Here is a 17,853-nt window from a genome sequence, read left to right as displayed (position 1 = left end):
TAGGTTAATCTTCCATGAAGATGTAGGTTATGTACATGACTTAAACAAGACCTCAGCATAAAGCTTTTCATTTGTAACTAATTTATTAACAGTAACAAAGGAGACAATTACCATGCTTTGCTTTTAAATGTCAATTCAACACAGCTAAAACTACTAATGTGAGGACTTCTCCCCCTTAACATTCTGGAGTGTGTGGATACAGTTCTGTTTCATTCAAAAATAAAAACATTTTGATTAGTGTTGGGATAGCATGACTGAAAGTTCATTTTTATTTGGAGAATAAACATTTTATAAACACTGATTATCTTTTATTAACTGCAATGTACACTAGCATTTGGCTCGACATGAATGACAAATCTTCATCACTCATCAGTAATCAATTCAAATATTGTGCAGTTGTGCCAGCATTCTGGTGATTCCTTACTTGCAGTCAGAGACAAAACGTAGATGTTCCCCCACATATCATTAGAATTAACCAGATTCCATTTTTATCGTCAATTACATGGACTCGAAGATGTAATAAAGGCAGCAGAGTGGAAAGAAAAGCCACCAGCTCTTGAGGATGTGATGCGTTTTAGCTGTCAACATCCATTTTGAGCTTCCAAGTTCAAGAGATTCCCAACCATTCCAGACTAAACCTGAACAGCTCTGCGGGTTTCCACTCAACTGTGAGGCGCTTCCACGTCAGCCCCGCTCTCTTCTTCCAGTTCCACCAACGGAGCGTGTCGATTGGCCTGTGAGCCTTCACTGAAGAAAACTTTTCCAATCACACCTGACTTGGGCGCCCGAATGATGTGCTGTCAACACATTCAAGCAGTCCCAGGACACTTGCGTTAGAAAAGGAACTGGGTCTGTGTGTATGTGTGTTAAAGTTTCTCCTACCTCCATCTTCATGGCAATCATGACCATCAGAGGGTCACCAAGCTTTACTTTGTCGCCCGCCTTCACTAGCACCTAACACACACACACACACACACATTGTCAATCAAAGATGGTGATTCCATACATTGTCCCCCGCAGCTTGTGGATTCCGACTTGCAGGGTTTTTTTTATTTTTTTATAAACATTCTCTTTATGTAGTCAGGTCAAAACACTGTCTTCTATAAAAGTATTGTTTTGACAACACTTGGCCCACACGAACTCTGTCAAAATAAGTTGGGGGAAGTTGCAGCATCAAAAGGCAATGAAACCCAAAAGTCTAACAATTATCAGTGACTAAGAAAAACAAGTTATTAGCATGGTAGCTTTTTTGTGAATCAAAAAAATATACTACAATTATTTTAAGCAACATTTTTTCACCAAAGTGATATTAAAACAAATGGTGTGACATAGATTGTTTTACATCTAAAAGGTTCAAATAAAAAACATTTTTTTAACAATTAAAACAAAAAAGTGTGATGTTTTACCATTCAACATTTATTTTTAAATTCAAGTATGCTATCTTTCAAGACTGACTTCCACTTTTTTTTTTATTTGTAATGTTATTGGATATGTGTTGGGCCAGTTAAAAAAAAAAAAAAAAAAATGCAGCCCACCCCAAGGCCAGACTTTGGACATCACTGCACTAAACAGGCAGGAAGTATAGCCTCATGATGACAAAGCTGTTTGCGTGTGAGGATGACATGAAGGCACCTTCTCAATCGTTCCAGTCATGGGGGCCACGGCACCACCCTGAGCGCGAGACCCACTCACAGCAGCTAGATACTGTGGAACTGGAACGAACACTTCAGAGCTCCCCTCCTGCGTGCGCCACAAACAACAATACAACTGTGAGACTCCATCATGGGAGAGGTCAAAAGAAGTCACGGGATCCACCACAGTGCTCAATTCAAGTCAGGTGACAACGACGGGAGGCCATTTATTCCATGATGTGTAACAAATGCTCAAATGTCATTATGTAGGGATTCCACAGCCTCTTCTCCTGAACCCTAGCACTTACCATGGAGAACAGGTGAACGGTGTTTTCCAGGATCACCACTTTGGGTTGAGACTTGACACCGTTGATTGAACAGTGGAGAAAAGACGCACCGCCCTCCATCTCCACCTCTCCTGTCACATGAAATAACTCGTCGCCCAACTGAAAGCACACAACAGAAAAAATACGACATCTCCAATTTAATATTTTTGCGAAGGACCTGTAGAAATGGGCCCTCACCTGCATCGTGTAGCTCCCGTCTTTGCTGTATGTGACAACCACTTCAAGCTCTAAAAAGCAAACGAGAAAAAAAGCTTATTTTCAAGAATCGTAAACAGACCAAAGGCACACGAGTGAGCGGATGAAGAGACTGCATTTAATAAACGCCCTTCGTCTTCACTCTAACAAAGCAGACAGAAGTTAATTGAAGTCATTCATCTCCACTGGGATGGAGGTGGCAGGGGGATTTTTCACTCGTTAACACTTGATAAAATATTTCTTGTTGCTACTGAAAAAAACTCATGTCAGGCACTGTTACACTCTCGCATTTATAATGCAGTGTTTATCTACAAGGGCACGACAGACATCAAATTAGTTGAAATTCTCAATGGTATTGTGAGTAGTTGACTGAAAATCTTCCCTGCTGGCTACTGAAACACCCTAAAATGCCACAAGGTGACACTAAAGCTGAGTCTATCTATCTATCTATCTATCTATCTATCTATCTATATATATATATCTATCTATATAGATATATATATATATTTTTTTTTTTTTTTTAATTTCTTTTCTTTTTCTGCTTATTTGTATTTATTCTATTTCACAGGGGTTTAAGCACCATCTCATGACCAAAGGACTATGTTGAAGTGACATCTCAATTGAGACGTTTTGCATATCGGCGCAAAGCTACATTTAGAAGTCAGGTGCAATTTGGGAAATTTAAATCTGCAAGCCATTTCTTTTTTAATGGGAAAAGATTTTTTTTAATAAATATATTAAAAAAATTCACTTCTAAACTTTGGTAGGGGGTGTATTTGACTAACATAAATTTCTAATTAAAACTTGCAGTCCAGTTTGTAAATTTTCAACAGTACTCCATCTAATTTTTTTTTATGCTTTCTCATGCCAGTGTGTCGCCCGTCACACGATGATGGCCTTGTACTCTATGCATTGTATGAGGTTGTAGTTTATAGTAACCCAAACAAAACATACATCAGAACTCAAACCATGCTGCACCGTTAAACAGGACAATATTTTTATTCCAAATCAGAAGGAAATTTATGAGGATTTCTTTCCGTTCCATACTCTTGATAGCCTTATGGCAGTCAGCTTTCTTCCCTCTCAGGTTGCGAGCGACTTACTTTTGTCTCCGAGCTGCAGCGGAATTCTCCTGTGAAACTGCGTGTTCAGCCTCCAGCCACTACTCGAGCCAAATGGCGAGAAAGGATCTGGTGGTCATAATCAAACAAGTGGCGGTTGAGCCTTTCCTTGAGAAGTCCTTGAGGGCTCGAAAGGCGAGTTGAGGGCAGAGTCGCATCTCACCTGTGGAGGTGCCTGTGAAGTCCTTTGTGCGTTTCCTCTCCTGGAGCACCAGGCCCAAGGCGGCCTGACACACGGTCGCCCCAGAGGGAGCTCTTGGTGCCGGGAAAAGATCGGCGTAGTGCTGGGGGATGAAGCTGGTGCTCACATTCGCCGCCTCAAACTCTGGGTGGCCCGAGAGACTCAGCAGGAAGTCAATGTTGGTGCTCAGACCCACAATCTGAGTGAGGGCAGCAGAATTTTTATGTAAATGACAAAGCGGATTTACTGTGCATGGACTCCGTGGCTTACATTGTATTGCCTTAAGCAGTAGCGTAGCTTCTTTAAGGCAGCACAGCGGTCCTCCCCCCACACAACAAGCTTTGCTATCATCGGATCATAATGAGCAGACACCTCGTCTCCTACAAAGAAAAATACACACAATATAATCAAACACATACAAAAGGAGATGCAATCATTCCAATAATGCATATCGTGGTATGAGGAGATCAGCAAGTCAAATTCAGGACTGTCCACTGTCAGTTTATGAATACGCGATTAGAGATAAAATTTAAAGGAAAAAGTTTTTTCATAATTTGAAATCTTACAAGTCTTACAGCGCATAATTGGAGGGGGAAAAGAGCAAATGCGAACGCCAAAGTACACGAGCCCCCACGAGTACAGTGCAGATTATATTTTCCCTGCAGGAGGCACCACAGACATGAGCTCATGGCACAATATGTTGTTTCCTTGTAACGCTCCCCTCCCACCACCACCAAGGCAGTTATCTGTGAGGGTCACTTATTGAGTTCCATCAGGTTTGGGTGCATCGTTTGGTGAATGGCTGGCTTTACTCTAATTTTCTCGTATAAGTTGATGTACAATGATACATTATTTGTACTAAGCAATGCAAATTTTTTTTGTACAGCGCATTTTATACATGAGGTAACTCAATGTGCTTTACATGATTAAATGCATTTTAAAATAAAGAGAAAAAACATTTGGATAAAGACAATAAAAATGACAAACAATATTATAAGAAAGAATTAAAACCACATACAGTGCAAGTAATATGATTGAAAAGTGCATATATTCTAAAAAGGAAGAGGAAAAAAAAAAAGAAGAGTTTTCAACCTGGATTTAAAAACATTCACACTTGGGGCTGACCTCACCTCTGTTGGCAACTTATTCCATTTGTGTGCAGCATAATAGCTAAATGCTGCTTCACCGTGTTTGCTTTGGACTCTGCACTCCACTATTTGACCCGAGTTAGTCGATCTCAGAGCTCTACTGGGATTGGATTCCGTAAGCATTTCTTTCATGTATTCAGGACCTAAACCATTTAATGATTTATAGACCAGTAGCAGAACTTTAAAATCTATTCTAAATCTGACTGGAAGCCAGTGCATGGACTCAAGGATTGGAGTTATATGCTCTGACCACTTTGTTTTGGTCAGAACGCGAGCTGCAGCATAGTGAATGAGCTGCAGCTGTTTAGTAATCTTTTATTGGGAGTCAGAAGAACATTACAGTGGTCAAGTCTACTTGAGATAAAAGTATGGATGAGCTTTTCCTATTCTGCTTGACACCTACAAGACATCACTCTAGATATGTTTTTCAGACGGTAGAAGGCAGTTTTTGCGATTGATTTGCTATGATTGTTGAAAGTCAGGTCGGAATCAATCAGAATACCAAGGTTTCGGACTTGGTCTTTGTGCAGTCAGGTCCTCGCAAAGTATCGCTCAACACAGATCAAGTGTGTCAATCATTCACATGTAGCTATGTTATGCAAGCGAAGAACTGCTAATTCATTGATATGAGACATGTATTGAAAATCAAATATAGGGCTTACCTTCGTGCAAACATATCTGTTCCGGTTGATTTTAGATGGATTCAGTTGATCATACGATCTTCCACAAAGTTTGATCCATCGAAGACATTTTTCGTACTTGGTCTTCTGTTCCGGTTGATATTAGATGGATTCAGTTGATGATGCGGTCTTCCACAAAGTTTGATCCATCGAAGACATTTGTCTTACTGGGTCTTCGGTTTTGGAAAGGGTACGAATTGAATTCCACCAACTAGCCTTTCAGGATACCTGTCGTCACTATTACAAAGTCCGTGACTACACCTCTTAACCATATCTATTGTTAAAGAACCCAAATACGAGATAAAACGCTAACAAAAGCTATACTGGACCATGCAACGTTGTCTGAGGGAACAGCGCGTGCAGAAAGGGGCGTGGTTTATGCAGATCTCTGGCCTCTGATTGGTCAGCGACGCCGATGACGCAATTTCTATGGAGGGGTCAATTGAACTGTAGTCATCTGGAGACACTGATAAATATAACTGTGTGTCATCTGCATAGCTTTGGTAGTCAAAATTAATGTTTTGAAGAATTTGACCCAAGGGTAGCATACTGTATAGAGGCTGAACAGGAGAGGTCCAAGAACTGACCCTTGAGGGACCCCATAGGTCATTGCCATTCGCTGAGACCGACCACCTCTAATAGTCACAAAGTAGCTCCTTTCCTCCAGGTAAGACCTAAACCATTTAAGGACCGTTCCATTTAGTCCTACCCATGTTTCCAACCTGTTTAGCAGTACATTGTGATCTACCATAGACATGTATTTAAATGTTCAGACCAACCTGTGTATTTTTAACATTATGTCCCCTTTAGGTTTCTAAGGATTATACACACGATTTTACCACATTTAAGTATCCGGATAATAAAAGAACATTTGTGTAGAAACAAAGAAAATCATACAAGTGACTGAGAACTCAAACCTTCTCTGACTCCAGTCTCTATCCGAGTGTGCTGGTCTGGTGCAGGTGTGGACAGATGTAGTAAAGGACCTGCACCCGGGAGGAAATCTTCATTTGGATCCTCAGCATAAATTCGAGCCTCAAAAGCGTGACCGTTTAGCACAATATCATCTTGAAGGAGAGGTAGGCGCTCTCCTGCTGCCACCTGGAAGAGAGAAACGGGCCCACAGAAGATTTGCACGTGTTGAAATGTTCAGCGACTGAAAGGTTAACAGCGCACACGCCCACCCTGAGCTGCCACTCCACCAGGTCTGTGCCGGTGATCATCTCAGAGACGGGATGCTCCACCTGGAGCCTGGTGTTCATCTCCATGAAGTAGAAGTTATGCCGGGCATCCATGATGAACTCAACTGTACCTACACAATGAATGTTACAATTACGTCAGGTTGCGGCCTGGGCTAATGTCGGGCTGATGGCTGCCCATCTGACCTGCTCCAACATAGTTGACAGCTTTGGCTGCTCTCACGGCCGCTTCTCCAAGTTTCCTACGAACCTCAGAACTAATTCCAGGCTGAAAAAAATGTGTAAACATAGATGTAGGTCAGTTTAAAGTTAGATGAAAGAATTGTCCATCTGTCTTATGCTCTGTTCACACTACAACAGTGACTGCTAAAACTGAAAGTGAGGTTTTTCATCTTTTTTTTAACCCAAAAAGACACCTTGCCAAGTAGAGAGAGGATAATATGGCCTCAAAATGATTCCTCAGTATCAAAGGTCGATTCAAGGCCTCATCTTTATTGCACACTGCAACAAAACTAATAAATTGTTGACTCTGACAAGTAATTCATTGTTGGCAACCGTTTAGTGACATTCTCTAAAAATGTGCACCCTATCTTTAAGACCCCTTGAGGTCATACTTGATCACGCTGTGCCTTTTAATGAACATGCTTATTTGTAAACCTTGGTCCATGTAACCTCAATGATTTTAGACCACAAATATGTAATCATTCATGTTCTTCTTAAATCTTTAGAATTCAAATTCTCACTTCACCTCTCTCAATAAGACTTCATTAGACCACCTCTGATTAATTGAAAACACCCTTAATAGACAATGGTGGATCTGTTTGTATTTTGTGTTGGAGCAGTTGTGCTGTGCAACAGTGGGATTTGAAATACTCCCTCTGTTATTTATTATTTAATTATTCTGATGTTTATTGAAAACACAGCCTGAGGTAAAAACAGTTTTAGTGAACAAAGGGTCAGAACGGACAAGGGAACAAGGGTAACAACCACAGCAGGACGATGGCTAGTGTAGATATTGGATATTTGACAATGTGTAACGTTACAGCAGTCAGAGTTTTTATTTTCGAATGGGGTGGGGGAGAGGGGGCAGAGAGGACATGCAACAGTTAACCAATAGGACAAGATGAGAGAAGGGAGAAAAGGGCAGGATATGAGAGGATGTGGAAAATGAGCAAGGCAGCACAGTGGAATGCTTTTCAGTGTCTAAATAACCTATAAATTGATATCTTAATATAAAATATTATGTGTGGTTGCGGGACAAGCAATTAAACCTTATACTGAATCTGTGGAACTTGTTAGGGAATTTACACATCACATCACTGTTGCATGGAATTGCTGAGGCTCCACATTGAGGAGCGAGCATATTCTGTTTTGCGTAGGGCTTGATTTTTTTTTTTTTCCTTGTACTAACTGTATAATGTGAGTGATGCTGAATTTTAAAGGAAAGCTCCAGTCGTTGCTTACCTCGATCAAATGACGATTATCTTGTTAATCCATTATGAATATAAGCACATCCACAAAAATTCTAGTAAAAAAATTGCAAATAACTTTAATGTGCTCTTTTATCCAAGTAATCACATTTTTGTATAATCTGCGCCATTTTGACGATTTTTACGAGATCACATGACTTAAAAAAACAGGAAGTGACATATCCTGTGAATAAACAAAGGCTCGGTTACAGATCACTTTCTACACAATCACAGCGCTGATTTCTTGGATTTATCCTCATCTGATAAAGAAATAGCAGTATCGGTTTATCGGGAAGACAGAGGAAGGCCTTATATTGTGGAAAGTTTGTTCCAGCCAACAGGGTGGCCAAGTCCAAGTGATAATGAAATGATCTTTGGCTTGGTGGAAGTCGGGAGTGTTGAGATGATGATGGTGAAGGCATAAAAAAGTTCAGTATTGAGCAACTTATTTATGTGTGACGTGTTGAACCACTTCTAGCTGCATAACTTGCCCTGCGTCGCTTTGTACTTGAACGACTACCATTACATGCACAACTGTCATTGCTCACTAGTGTGCTTCACAGCAGTAGTGGCTTATTGTGTCCCTTTGTCCTGCTCAGCAAATCAATACTTTTAAGTTGTTATGATGTGGAGCTTTTGTGATGCGGAATTCTGGAATGTTCCGAGCAGTGCCTATATAAGGACGAGAAAGACCATCACCGGGGCTTATCCTTGGGTTGCAATCACGTCACAATCGCCGCCATTCCTACAGACACGTTAGGCGTTGCAGACGACATCACCATGGCTACGTCCACAGACCCATGTGTAAGTGGCGAGCGGCGGATGTTTTCTGCCTACTTTAATTCACTCGATGATGTCGCCAAAGCTTGATATGTACAGAAGATCAAACTCTACGAAGATATCGATCCGTATACTCTCCACAACGACCTACCTTCAAAGGATATGAAAGACTTCCCTGAAGTAGAATGTCCAGACACTGGAAATACACATGCTTACCGCTTCCAAAAAGATCAGAAAAGACTTTCAAATAACCATCTGCCTTGTGTACTCAAGCTTTGTTCAGATCTGCATGTCGTTTGCCACTTTTGTTGCCGTTTTTTTCAATAACTCCATTGTATCTTCTCCTTCATGCAATCTAATCTTTGGAACACGGAAAAAATCGCTTCCCAATGTCTCTGTTTCCGTGATTTCCACATCCGTAGACCCAACAAAAATCTGACATGATGACAATGGACAGCTGACTGCTTGTCTGCAACAATGGCAGTCAAGTACCCGGATGAACAAGCGTGACCTCAACAGGCAACCCAGCCATTCACACCGCACCACTGCTTTGGGACAAAGTACACCAGTTGGGACAAACTACACAAACGCCTGCTGCCTTTGGTCTTTGTACATTTGGACATTTCAAGAACATTTGCTAACTTGGAATATTCCCTGGAAAGAACCTTTGCCTGTTTGGGAACATTTGTTCAATGTTGGTGACTATTCGCCGTTTTGGCTCGACTACTCTGTCTTTGAACTTCTATTGTGTTCGTTATTTTATCATGTTTGTGTTGTATGGTTCTGTGTTTGATTAAATTGTCTTAAACGCAATAACACCTAGTCGCATTTTGCTGGTTTGAGCAAAGGGGGACATTAGTCTAAATTCACTCGTAACAGTGCCCAAAATGTTGACTGCATAGCCTGGCCTGTTTGTCGTCCGGCTCAGGGCGACCACACTTCGCTAGCCACTGGGTCCTGAAATGTTTCTTTTTCTTACTGGGGAGGATATGCCACCGTGCCTTCCTCAGATTATTTCTATCCGAATTATGGCAAAATTTCGCGATAAAGTAGGCAATTTTCACATGTCCGATGGTGGTGGTACCGCATGTAACACTACAAATTGGCCATGATTTCTTTGCTTGTGCATAGAATACGTCACAACCACACAAGTAGGTCATGTGACTCGGCAAAATGGCGGCGCCCATGAAAATTCATAATTGCCGATAAAAATCTTCTCAAAACACCATTAAATGATATCGGGTTAACCTCAAATTGTACAGATACAGTACATGACCTATCGGATTAAGGCTTTTCATTGTTCAGTGAATGACCAGAGATTTCCTTTCAGGATGTGAAGAGATACTCTCTTGTCTTGGAGAAATGCAATTTTAGTCAAATTTAATTAGCAGTAGCAAAACGTCCATGACTTTCTCAGAATCATTGTTGCGAATATTGCTTTATTTAACAAGCAAAGTACAGGGTCAGGCAAAATGATCTGACACATTTGTAGGTTAAATAAAAGGCAATGTGTCAGATCATTTTGCCTGACCCTGTAGAAAGTCATACAACTACTACTTATAATTTTCAACTAGGGAAAACTGTATCACTTTTATATTGAGATAACAAAGAGATTGAAGTCTGCCTATCTGACTGTTCGGATTTGGAATTACTCAGGATCTTTAAAATAAAATGAACATGTCTCAGTTTGGTCTAAAGTTTTACTTAATAAGTGAACAATTCATTCTGGTTGTCAATTGTAGATAGAGCTGACGATGAATGAAAATGAGACATTACAAACGCAACACAAAAAACATGTAAACACTGATCTACAATTATTATCATCATGTATTTTGATTTGTTCATTGTGATTAGTAAACAAGCACTCACTCCAGGTGCTTCCTCAATGATCTTCTGATGTCTCCTCTGGACACTGCAGTCCCTCTCAAACAGGTAGACAACATTCCCGTGCATGTCCCCAAACACTTGAACTTCCACATGTCTGCGGAGACAACAATGATTAAATTTTCAATGCCAGACACACACGTGATTTTTTTTTTAATAAATTTGATTGATTGTGACCTGGGATCTTCCACAAACTTCTCAACCAGCATAACATCATCATTAAATGATTTTCTGGCTTCTCGTCTTGCAGACTCAAGTTGTTCCAAGAAGTCTGAGTCTGACCGTGCAATCCGCATACCCTAAACAACATAGGCAAGTTATTGTTTCCCATTTGATTAGATCAGTACTAGACTTTATGCTGATTTGATGGCTAATCTTGGTATCGGCCAAACATAAGCATTTTATGGTAATTGGTTGATCGGAATGATTGTCATAATTTGCCAATCCCATCAAAGACGTCATCGATGGGCTCTGCAAAAAAAAAAAAAAAAAAAATCCCCAATATATTTGAATATGGTTTTGAGTTTATTTTTAGCCTTCTCGTGTGTCTTTTATATAGAACTAAATATCTGAGGGATAATAAAAATATTTTAAAAGAAAAAACATGTCAGCGGTAGTGACGGGACGGGCAACACCGGTGAATCGGCGCATACGTCGAGTTCATTTAAGCGAAACCCCGTGTCATTGCACGTACCACTTTTACAAAACGTCACGTGACCTACAGCTACAGAACTGGTCGTGCAAAATTCCCAAAATGGGTTTATCAGGAAGTGACATCTGCATTCACACCGAACAGAGGGGGAAAAATTAAGATATGCACTACAGTAGTTGCATCTTTTGTTCAGAACCAGGTACTCATCACAGGTAAAGGACATGACTTCCTTTTCATACATACATAGATACATACATGGTGTTTTGTTTTGTTTTTTTTATCCATCCATTTTCTTTTCCGCTTATCCTCACAAGGGTCGCGCGGAGTGCTGGAGCCTATCCCAGTTGTCAACGGGCAGGAGGCGGGGTACACCCTAAACTGGTCACCAGTCTGTCGCAGGGCACACATCTGGGTCATGGGTCAATCACGGGTGTAAATGTGAGTGTGAATAATTGTTTGTCTAGACGTTTACGTTTCCTGTCCTTTACTAGCAACCAGACCTGGTGTAAGTAGAAGAGAATGGATGGATGAAGCATTTGTGATGTAATTGTTTTGGGGCTTTTTTTTTTTTTTTTTTTTTAAACTGTTCGTCTGAGGTTTATGTTTCTTTTTACCAGCAGGATGGCTTAATTACTCTACCCACTCTCCTGTAATTCGTCGTCTCACCTTACCACCCCCTCCACGGACTGCCTTAATCATCACAGGGTAGCCGATCTTTTCAGCCTCTGCTTGCAGTCTTTCATTTGACTGGTCATCTCCATGGTAGCCTCCAATGATTGGCACTCCCGCAGCTGACATGATGTGTTTAGAAGTACTAAAAATAACAAAAGCAAGGACAATTGTCAATGGGCTGGGCTCTGTTAAATAACAGTATTTTAATACAAAATGTGAAAAAAAACAATCAGGACTGTACCTCTTAATGCCCATGTCCCGGATGGCAGAGGATGGTGGTCCAATGAAGATGATCCCACTCTGTTTACAAGCCTCAGCAAACTCTGTGTTTTCAGAGAGAAACCCATACCCAGGGTGGACTGCCTGGAGAGATGCATATAACAAATTATGTTTCACAATGTCCAAATACTGTAGAAATGCACTACATCATTATGAGTGGAGCTTCAAATATGGTACTTACATAAATTTGACAAAATGCTAACATCAGCCACTACACATGCACATTTTATCAAATAAAATTGAAAATGGACACAATGTCAATCATAAGTCAAAAGTCAACATTTTCGGTACAGTTCTTCGTCTCGATGTTTGTAGAAGTGTAGTAATAGCCCAAGTGTCCATTGAGTAAACACTAACTTACGTGTGATCCAGACTTCTTCGCCACTTCTAAAACTTTCTCCAAGCTGAGGTAACTCTGCTGAGAAGCAGCTGGCCCAATGTTGTAGGCTTCATCTGCCTAAAAATACAGCCAGTACAAATACTGGAGATTAAATATCTATTGTATATGTTTGGGAAACAGTGAATATTTTAAGACAAACCTTTATCTCACCATGGCAACATGCATAGAGTTTATGTCTGCATCACTGTATACAGCCACAGAGCGCACACCCATCTTTTTTGCTGTACGCATTACTCGGCAGGCGATCTCTCCTCGATTGGCTATCAGCACCTTCTCTATCCTTCCCACCCCTAACAATGAATAACATGACACAATTTTGTACACCAGTTATGAGGCATCATTCAGTGCAACCAGAAAGTATTTCCAGTGCATCACTTTTTCCACAGCATTTATTAAATTCATTATTTTTTTCCTTTTTGAAGTAGTACACACACACACACATACACACAATGTGAAACAAGTTTGAGTTTTTTCCAAAAGGTTTTAAAGATAAAACCAAGATATCATATGCGCAGGAGTAAAATTGAGCTCTGGTGCATTATGTTTCCATTAATTACTCTTGAGATGTTTGCACTTGATGTCATGCTGCAACATCAGTCAGGTTGAGGTCAGGACTTTATATAGAAACTTGTATCAAGCTGGAAACAGCTACCAAAGTATCTCAAGAAATGTTGATGTCCATCAGTGTAAAAATGGAGATAGTTAAGCACTGCACTTCTCTTTTCTAGGAGTGGCCGCCCTGTAAAACCACTGCAATACAACAGTGCAGGATGGTCACTGAGGTCGAAAAGAAACACTACAGTCAGCTGAAGACTCAAAGAAATCACTGACACATGCCACCGTACAGGTATCTGTTGACAAAGTTGCCATATGACAAATATGATCGTGTGAGAACACCAAGGAGGAAATTGTTGCCTTGAAGGAAAAAAAAAAAAACAACGTAGCTGCATGTTTGAACTTACACTTGGAGGGGATGTATTCTGGATGGATGAAACCAAACTTGAATTATTTTGGAGGGATACACTATGCAATGTATCGAGGAAAAAGGACACAGCACACCAAGATCAGAACCTTATCAAAACTGTAATACATGGTGGAGGGAGGGTGGAATTTTTAGGTACAATGAATTTGCTCCAATTTGGAAAAAAGCAGTAACAGGGAAAAGTGAAACAGATGCACCATTTATCAAGTATATCTTGGGTGAAAATGTCAACATTCTGAATAAAGTTGTGCAAATAAAAGACCTCTTAAATTAATTAAAACAACCAAGAGATGGGGAAAAACCTGAGGTGTAAGGATTGTTATACAGTAGTGTTTAAAATAATAGCAGTCCAATGTGACTAAACAGATTTAACCCACATTTTCAGTATATTTTTAATCGCTACATGTCAAATAAGTTAACAGTAGGTGCAGTAAATTGTCAGAAAACCAACACGACCCAGCATTCACGATATACACACTAGTAAGGCTGTGCAATTGGGAAATTATTAAAAGGAGTGTGTTGAAAAAATGGCAGTCTGATGTTGACTTTATAAAAAATCTATTTTGTACAAACTTTTTTTGTTTGTAGGATTTACCAATTCTTTGAATCACTAAACTAACATTGAATTGTATGACCAAATGAAAAAAGGCATGTGCAAAAGAGGCTAGAATTTGTCAAAGAAGACTTGAACTGCCCTAAAAAGAAATGGAGGAACATTTTGTGGACTGATTAGACTAAAATTATTATTTTTGGGTCCAAGGGCCACAGGCAGCTTGTGATACAACGTTCAAACTCTGAATTCAAGCCACAGTACACAGAGAAGACAGTGAAGCATCGTGGTGCAAGATGATATGGGCACGTTTCTCCTATTATGATGTTGGGCCAATTTATCGCATACCAGGGATCATGGATCAGTTTTCATAAGTCAAAATACTTGTTATGTTGCCTTATGCAGAAGAGGACGAGCCCTTAAAATTGGTGTTTCAACAAGACAATGACCCCAAACACACTAGTCAACATGGAAAATCTCAGTTCCAAACCAACAAAGGTAACGTCATGGAGTGGCCAGCCTAATCCCCGGACCTGAATCCAATCAGGAACATGTGGGGTGAGATAGAAATTGCTATTTCTGAAGCAAAACCAAGAAATGTAAATTAATTGTACAATGTCATTAAGGAATCTTGGTGTGGAATAAATGCTGAAAAGGCCCACAGGTTGGTTGACTTCATGGCACACAGATGTGAACCAGTCATATATAAAAAAAAAAAAAAAGTGTGGTCACACAACTAAATATTAGTTTAGTGATTCAAAGGATTAGTAAATCCGAGAAACAAAAAGTCTGTTCAAAAGTTTTGAGTCAACGGCAGACTTCTCATTTTTGTAAAACACCCCTTTCAACAAATTGCCCACTTGCACAGCCTTAAGAGTGTGTATATCATGAATGCTGGGTCGAGTTGTTTTTCTGAGAATTTACTGCACCTACTGGTAACTTGTTTGTCATGGAGCAATAAAAAAAAATAAACGGAAAACATGGATTAATCTGGTTAGTCACATTGGACTGCTATTATTTTGTACATCACTGTACGTTCATCATCCAATAGAGACACCAAAAATGTATGCTTTTAGAAAATTAAGAGCTAGCCTATTTTAACTCAAACTGTCAGTCAGATAGTAATTTAACAACACGGTAAATTTATTAATACAATTGCATATCGACTACAGAGTTGCACTCCATTATACTGGCACATTTCAAATACTGAAATGTAATCAATGATAAACAACAGAAGCAAGCAAGTTTCATCGGTTAGTATTGTCTACTGTTATGAATGCTGAGTGTAAAAGTGCATTGAAAATTATTCAACCCCTACTAAAATGCATTTGTGAGTATTTAATAGATTGCAACTTTAAATATCAGACGTTTAGCTATTTTGCGTTCTTTCCTGTTGTTGATTCATTGAGAACTGCCGTGTGTGTCTATATTTGCGAGAACAGCCATGAGTGTCTTACCTCCGGAAACAAGTCTCACTCCACTTTTAGTCCATAACAATTTTCTAGAAAGAGATTTTAATTCAATCACACTAGTCATGGAGAATGATAAAACATAAAATTCAAAGAAGAACGATTCATCCGTGTGCAAACAGTCCAATACATAGATCCAATCTATATTCTTGTCCACGTTAGCCGACAGCACTTTTCACCTTGTTCAGATACGAACACACGCAAACCCATTTTCTCTTGACCTTAATGACAATATGACCAAATGTGTCACAATAATCATCAACAAAAAGGTTTAGCATCTTGGGGGGGGGTGTCACTCTCGGCTTTTTTTTTTCTTTTCTTCGTCTGCTTGCTGCGATAACTTAGATCGACTTTCAAAAGTGATGGGTAGCGAGCTAATGGTACAAAATGCTGAACGACCAGGTGACATAACAACAATGGCATTGTTTTGCAGAACTGCGTGTCCGTGTTGCATTTACTCACTGTGTGAATAAACTTATCCCGTGCAGCGTGGGGAAATGTAGGATGACTGCAGCCATAGCTGTCAGCTTGGACGGCTGGCTGCACAATAGCTTGCTAGCGATGCTGGCTCACTCGACGATGACTCGCACGGCTAAGTGGGGAAAAGGTGAAGTGGGGAAAAAAATGACACTTTGTCAACGTTTCTGAGGAAATTTTAAAATCGACAAACATAAAAGCGTAACTGGCTCATGTACCTGCGCGGTATAAAGTAGCAGACGTATCAAAAACAGGTTGTTTTGTGAAAATGAACTTTACAAGGACTCGTAGCGTCGAAAACCAATGAGAATACGCGACGACACAAGTGCGAGGATGCTGCAATTACAGCAGAACACCAGCAGATAGAAGCATTTCAAAAGCATTTGTGCCGTTACGTTCAGATACGGTGCAGTATTGCTTCTTGGAATGTATCTTCGTATTGCACAGTACAATTGTGTACAGAGCAGCGTGTCATAAATTCAAGCACAGACAGCCGCGTTTTCTTCTGTAATCTGGCGCCTGGCACAAAGAGCCATTATTATATTATTATATTAAAACTCCTGGAACATTTGATGCAATTTCCCCTAAAACTGGTTACATTACAGTGAATGTTTTTCATCGTACAATTATTTTTGTATTCGTATGTCTCGTTAAACAATTCGTTAATTTATTTCCCGTGTAAAATAACAATAAAAATATTCGTCCAATAGTTATACACATACCTAATCGTCGTTGGATTTTTTAAACATCCATCCATTGCCTTAGCCGTTTATCCTCACGAGGGCCGCGGGATTGTTTTTTTTAATAAGATGTAAATTATTTTATTGTAAGTCGTAATGAAAATTATTTATCAATAATCATTTACTTGTTAAAATTAATTTTATTTCTACGACCCTTGTGAGGATAAGTGGCTAAAAAAATGGATGGCTGGATGGATGGATAACGATTGTCAACGCTTTTTTAACCTCATCAACACAAGAATAGTAAATGAAATAGAACGACATAACTAAAACTACAATTGAAAAATAAATTCGTAAACAAAAACAAGAGCGTATAAGAAAATGTTAACTGAAACGACGCTTGATGTTTGCAAAAATAAAATTAATTGTAATTTAGCAGAAATGACCTCTTTGGCAATTGATGTCATACATGCGCTTTCGGCATTGGTTTTAATTGTGTTATTTGGGATAAATACAGGTGCAGAACAGAAACTGAAGGAAGGTCAAAAAGTCTTTCGTGGACGGTAGTTGACGTAATGTGTGTCGCCTAGAAGTGACGCAACCGAGCAGCGCAGGCGTGACGTTTTAATGGCTCGCCTGTGACCAGATCAGGCGTAACTTTCGCATCGAATCTAACGTCTACGCCCAAGTTGTTTTTTTTTTTTTTGTTTTGTTTTTTTTCTTCTTGTTGCTCACAAACTGATTTTTTTTAAATCTCACATTTGACAAATACAAAAAATATATACTGAATCAAACAAAACCTAAGATTAAACGCAATATTTTTTTTAAAAAAAGAAAAACTGATAAATAAAAAAGTTCACAAACGTCAATTTAAAACTAACACAATTTTGGGGAAAAAATCTAAACAACACAAAACTATAAAGGCAAAACTATTTAACCATGGCCCAACTACCTCTGAAATATATAGTAAACACAATGGATAGGATATATATATATATATAAGATATGCAGTTGACTAAGTGCACTGTATGGTACAGTATTATAAAAAAATCTGCAA

At 39.5% G+C, this 17,853-nt stretch overlaps 1 protein-coding gene across 1 annotated transcript; it reads right to left on the bottom strand.

The window, feature by feature from the left end:
* Nucleotides 1-240: 240 nt before the first annotated feature.
* On the bottom strand, nt 241-17,261 carry mccc1 (methylcrotonyl-CoA carboxylase subunit). The gene is made up of 21 exons (XM_061825312.1): nt 17,243-17,261; nt 16,335-16,452; nt 16,102-16,231; nt 15,628-15,671; nt 12,789-12,928; nt 12,600-12,695; nt 12,201-12,322; nt 11,954-12,101; nt 10,813-10,934; nt 10,621-10,732; nt 6,689-6,770; nt 6,488-6,615; nt 6,221-6,404; nt 3,746-3,855; nt 3,458-3,674; nt 3,277-3,363; nt 2,156-2,205; nt 1,940-2,077; nt 1,633-1,740; nt 883-954; nt 241-797 (listed from the first exon to the last, which is right to left on the bottom strand). Exons 3-21 carry the CDS (start codon nt 16,155-16,157, stop codon nt 663-665), a joined length of 2,151 nt encoding a protein of 716 aa, XP_061681296.1. The 5' UTR covers nt 16,158-16,231; nt 16,335-16,452; nt 17,243-17,261; the 3' UTR covers nt 241-662.
* Between the last annotated feature and the right edge of the window lie 592 nt (nt 17,262-17,853).

This window comes from Syngnathoides biaculeatus, chromosome 7 (assembly GCF_019802595.1).
Source record: "Syngnathoides biaculeatus isolate LvHL_M chromosome 7, ASM1980259v1, whole genome shotgun sequence".
NCBI lineage: Eukaryota > Metazoa > Chordata > Actinopteri > Syngnathiformes > Syngnathidae > Syngnathoides > Syngnathoides biaculeatus.
This window is presented reverse-complemented; position numbering and strand designations above follow the sequence as displayed.

Excerpts from the sequence above, each read along its gene's own strand:
- mccc1 (XM_061825312.1), bottom strand. The coding sequence starts at position 16,157 with ATGGCTGCAGTCATCCTACATTTCCCCACGCTGCACGGGATAAGTTTA. Across the intron at positions 12,929-15,627 it reads AGTGAGACTTGTTTCCGGAG|GGGTGGGAAGGATAGAGAAG; the intron begins GTAAGACACTCA and ends ATTCATTGTTAG. Across the intron at positions 6,405-6,487 it reads TGGTGGAGTGGCAGCTCAGG|GTGGCAGCAGGAGAGCGCCT; the intron begins GTGGGCGTGTGC and ends TCTCTCTTCCAG.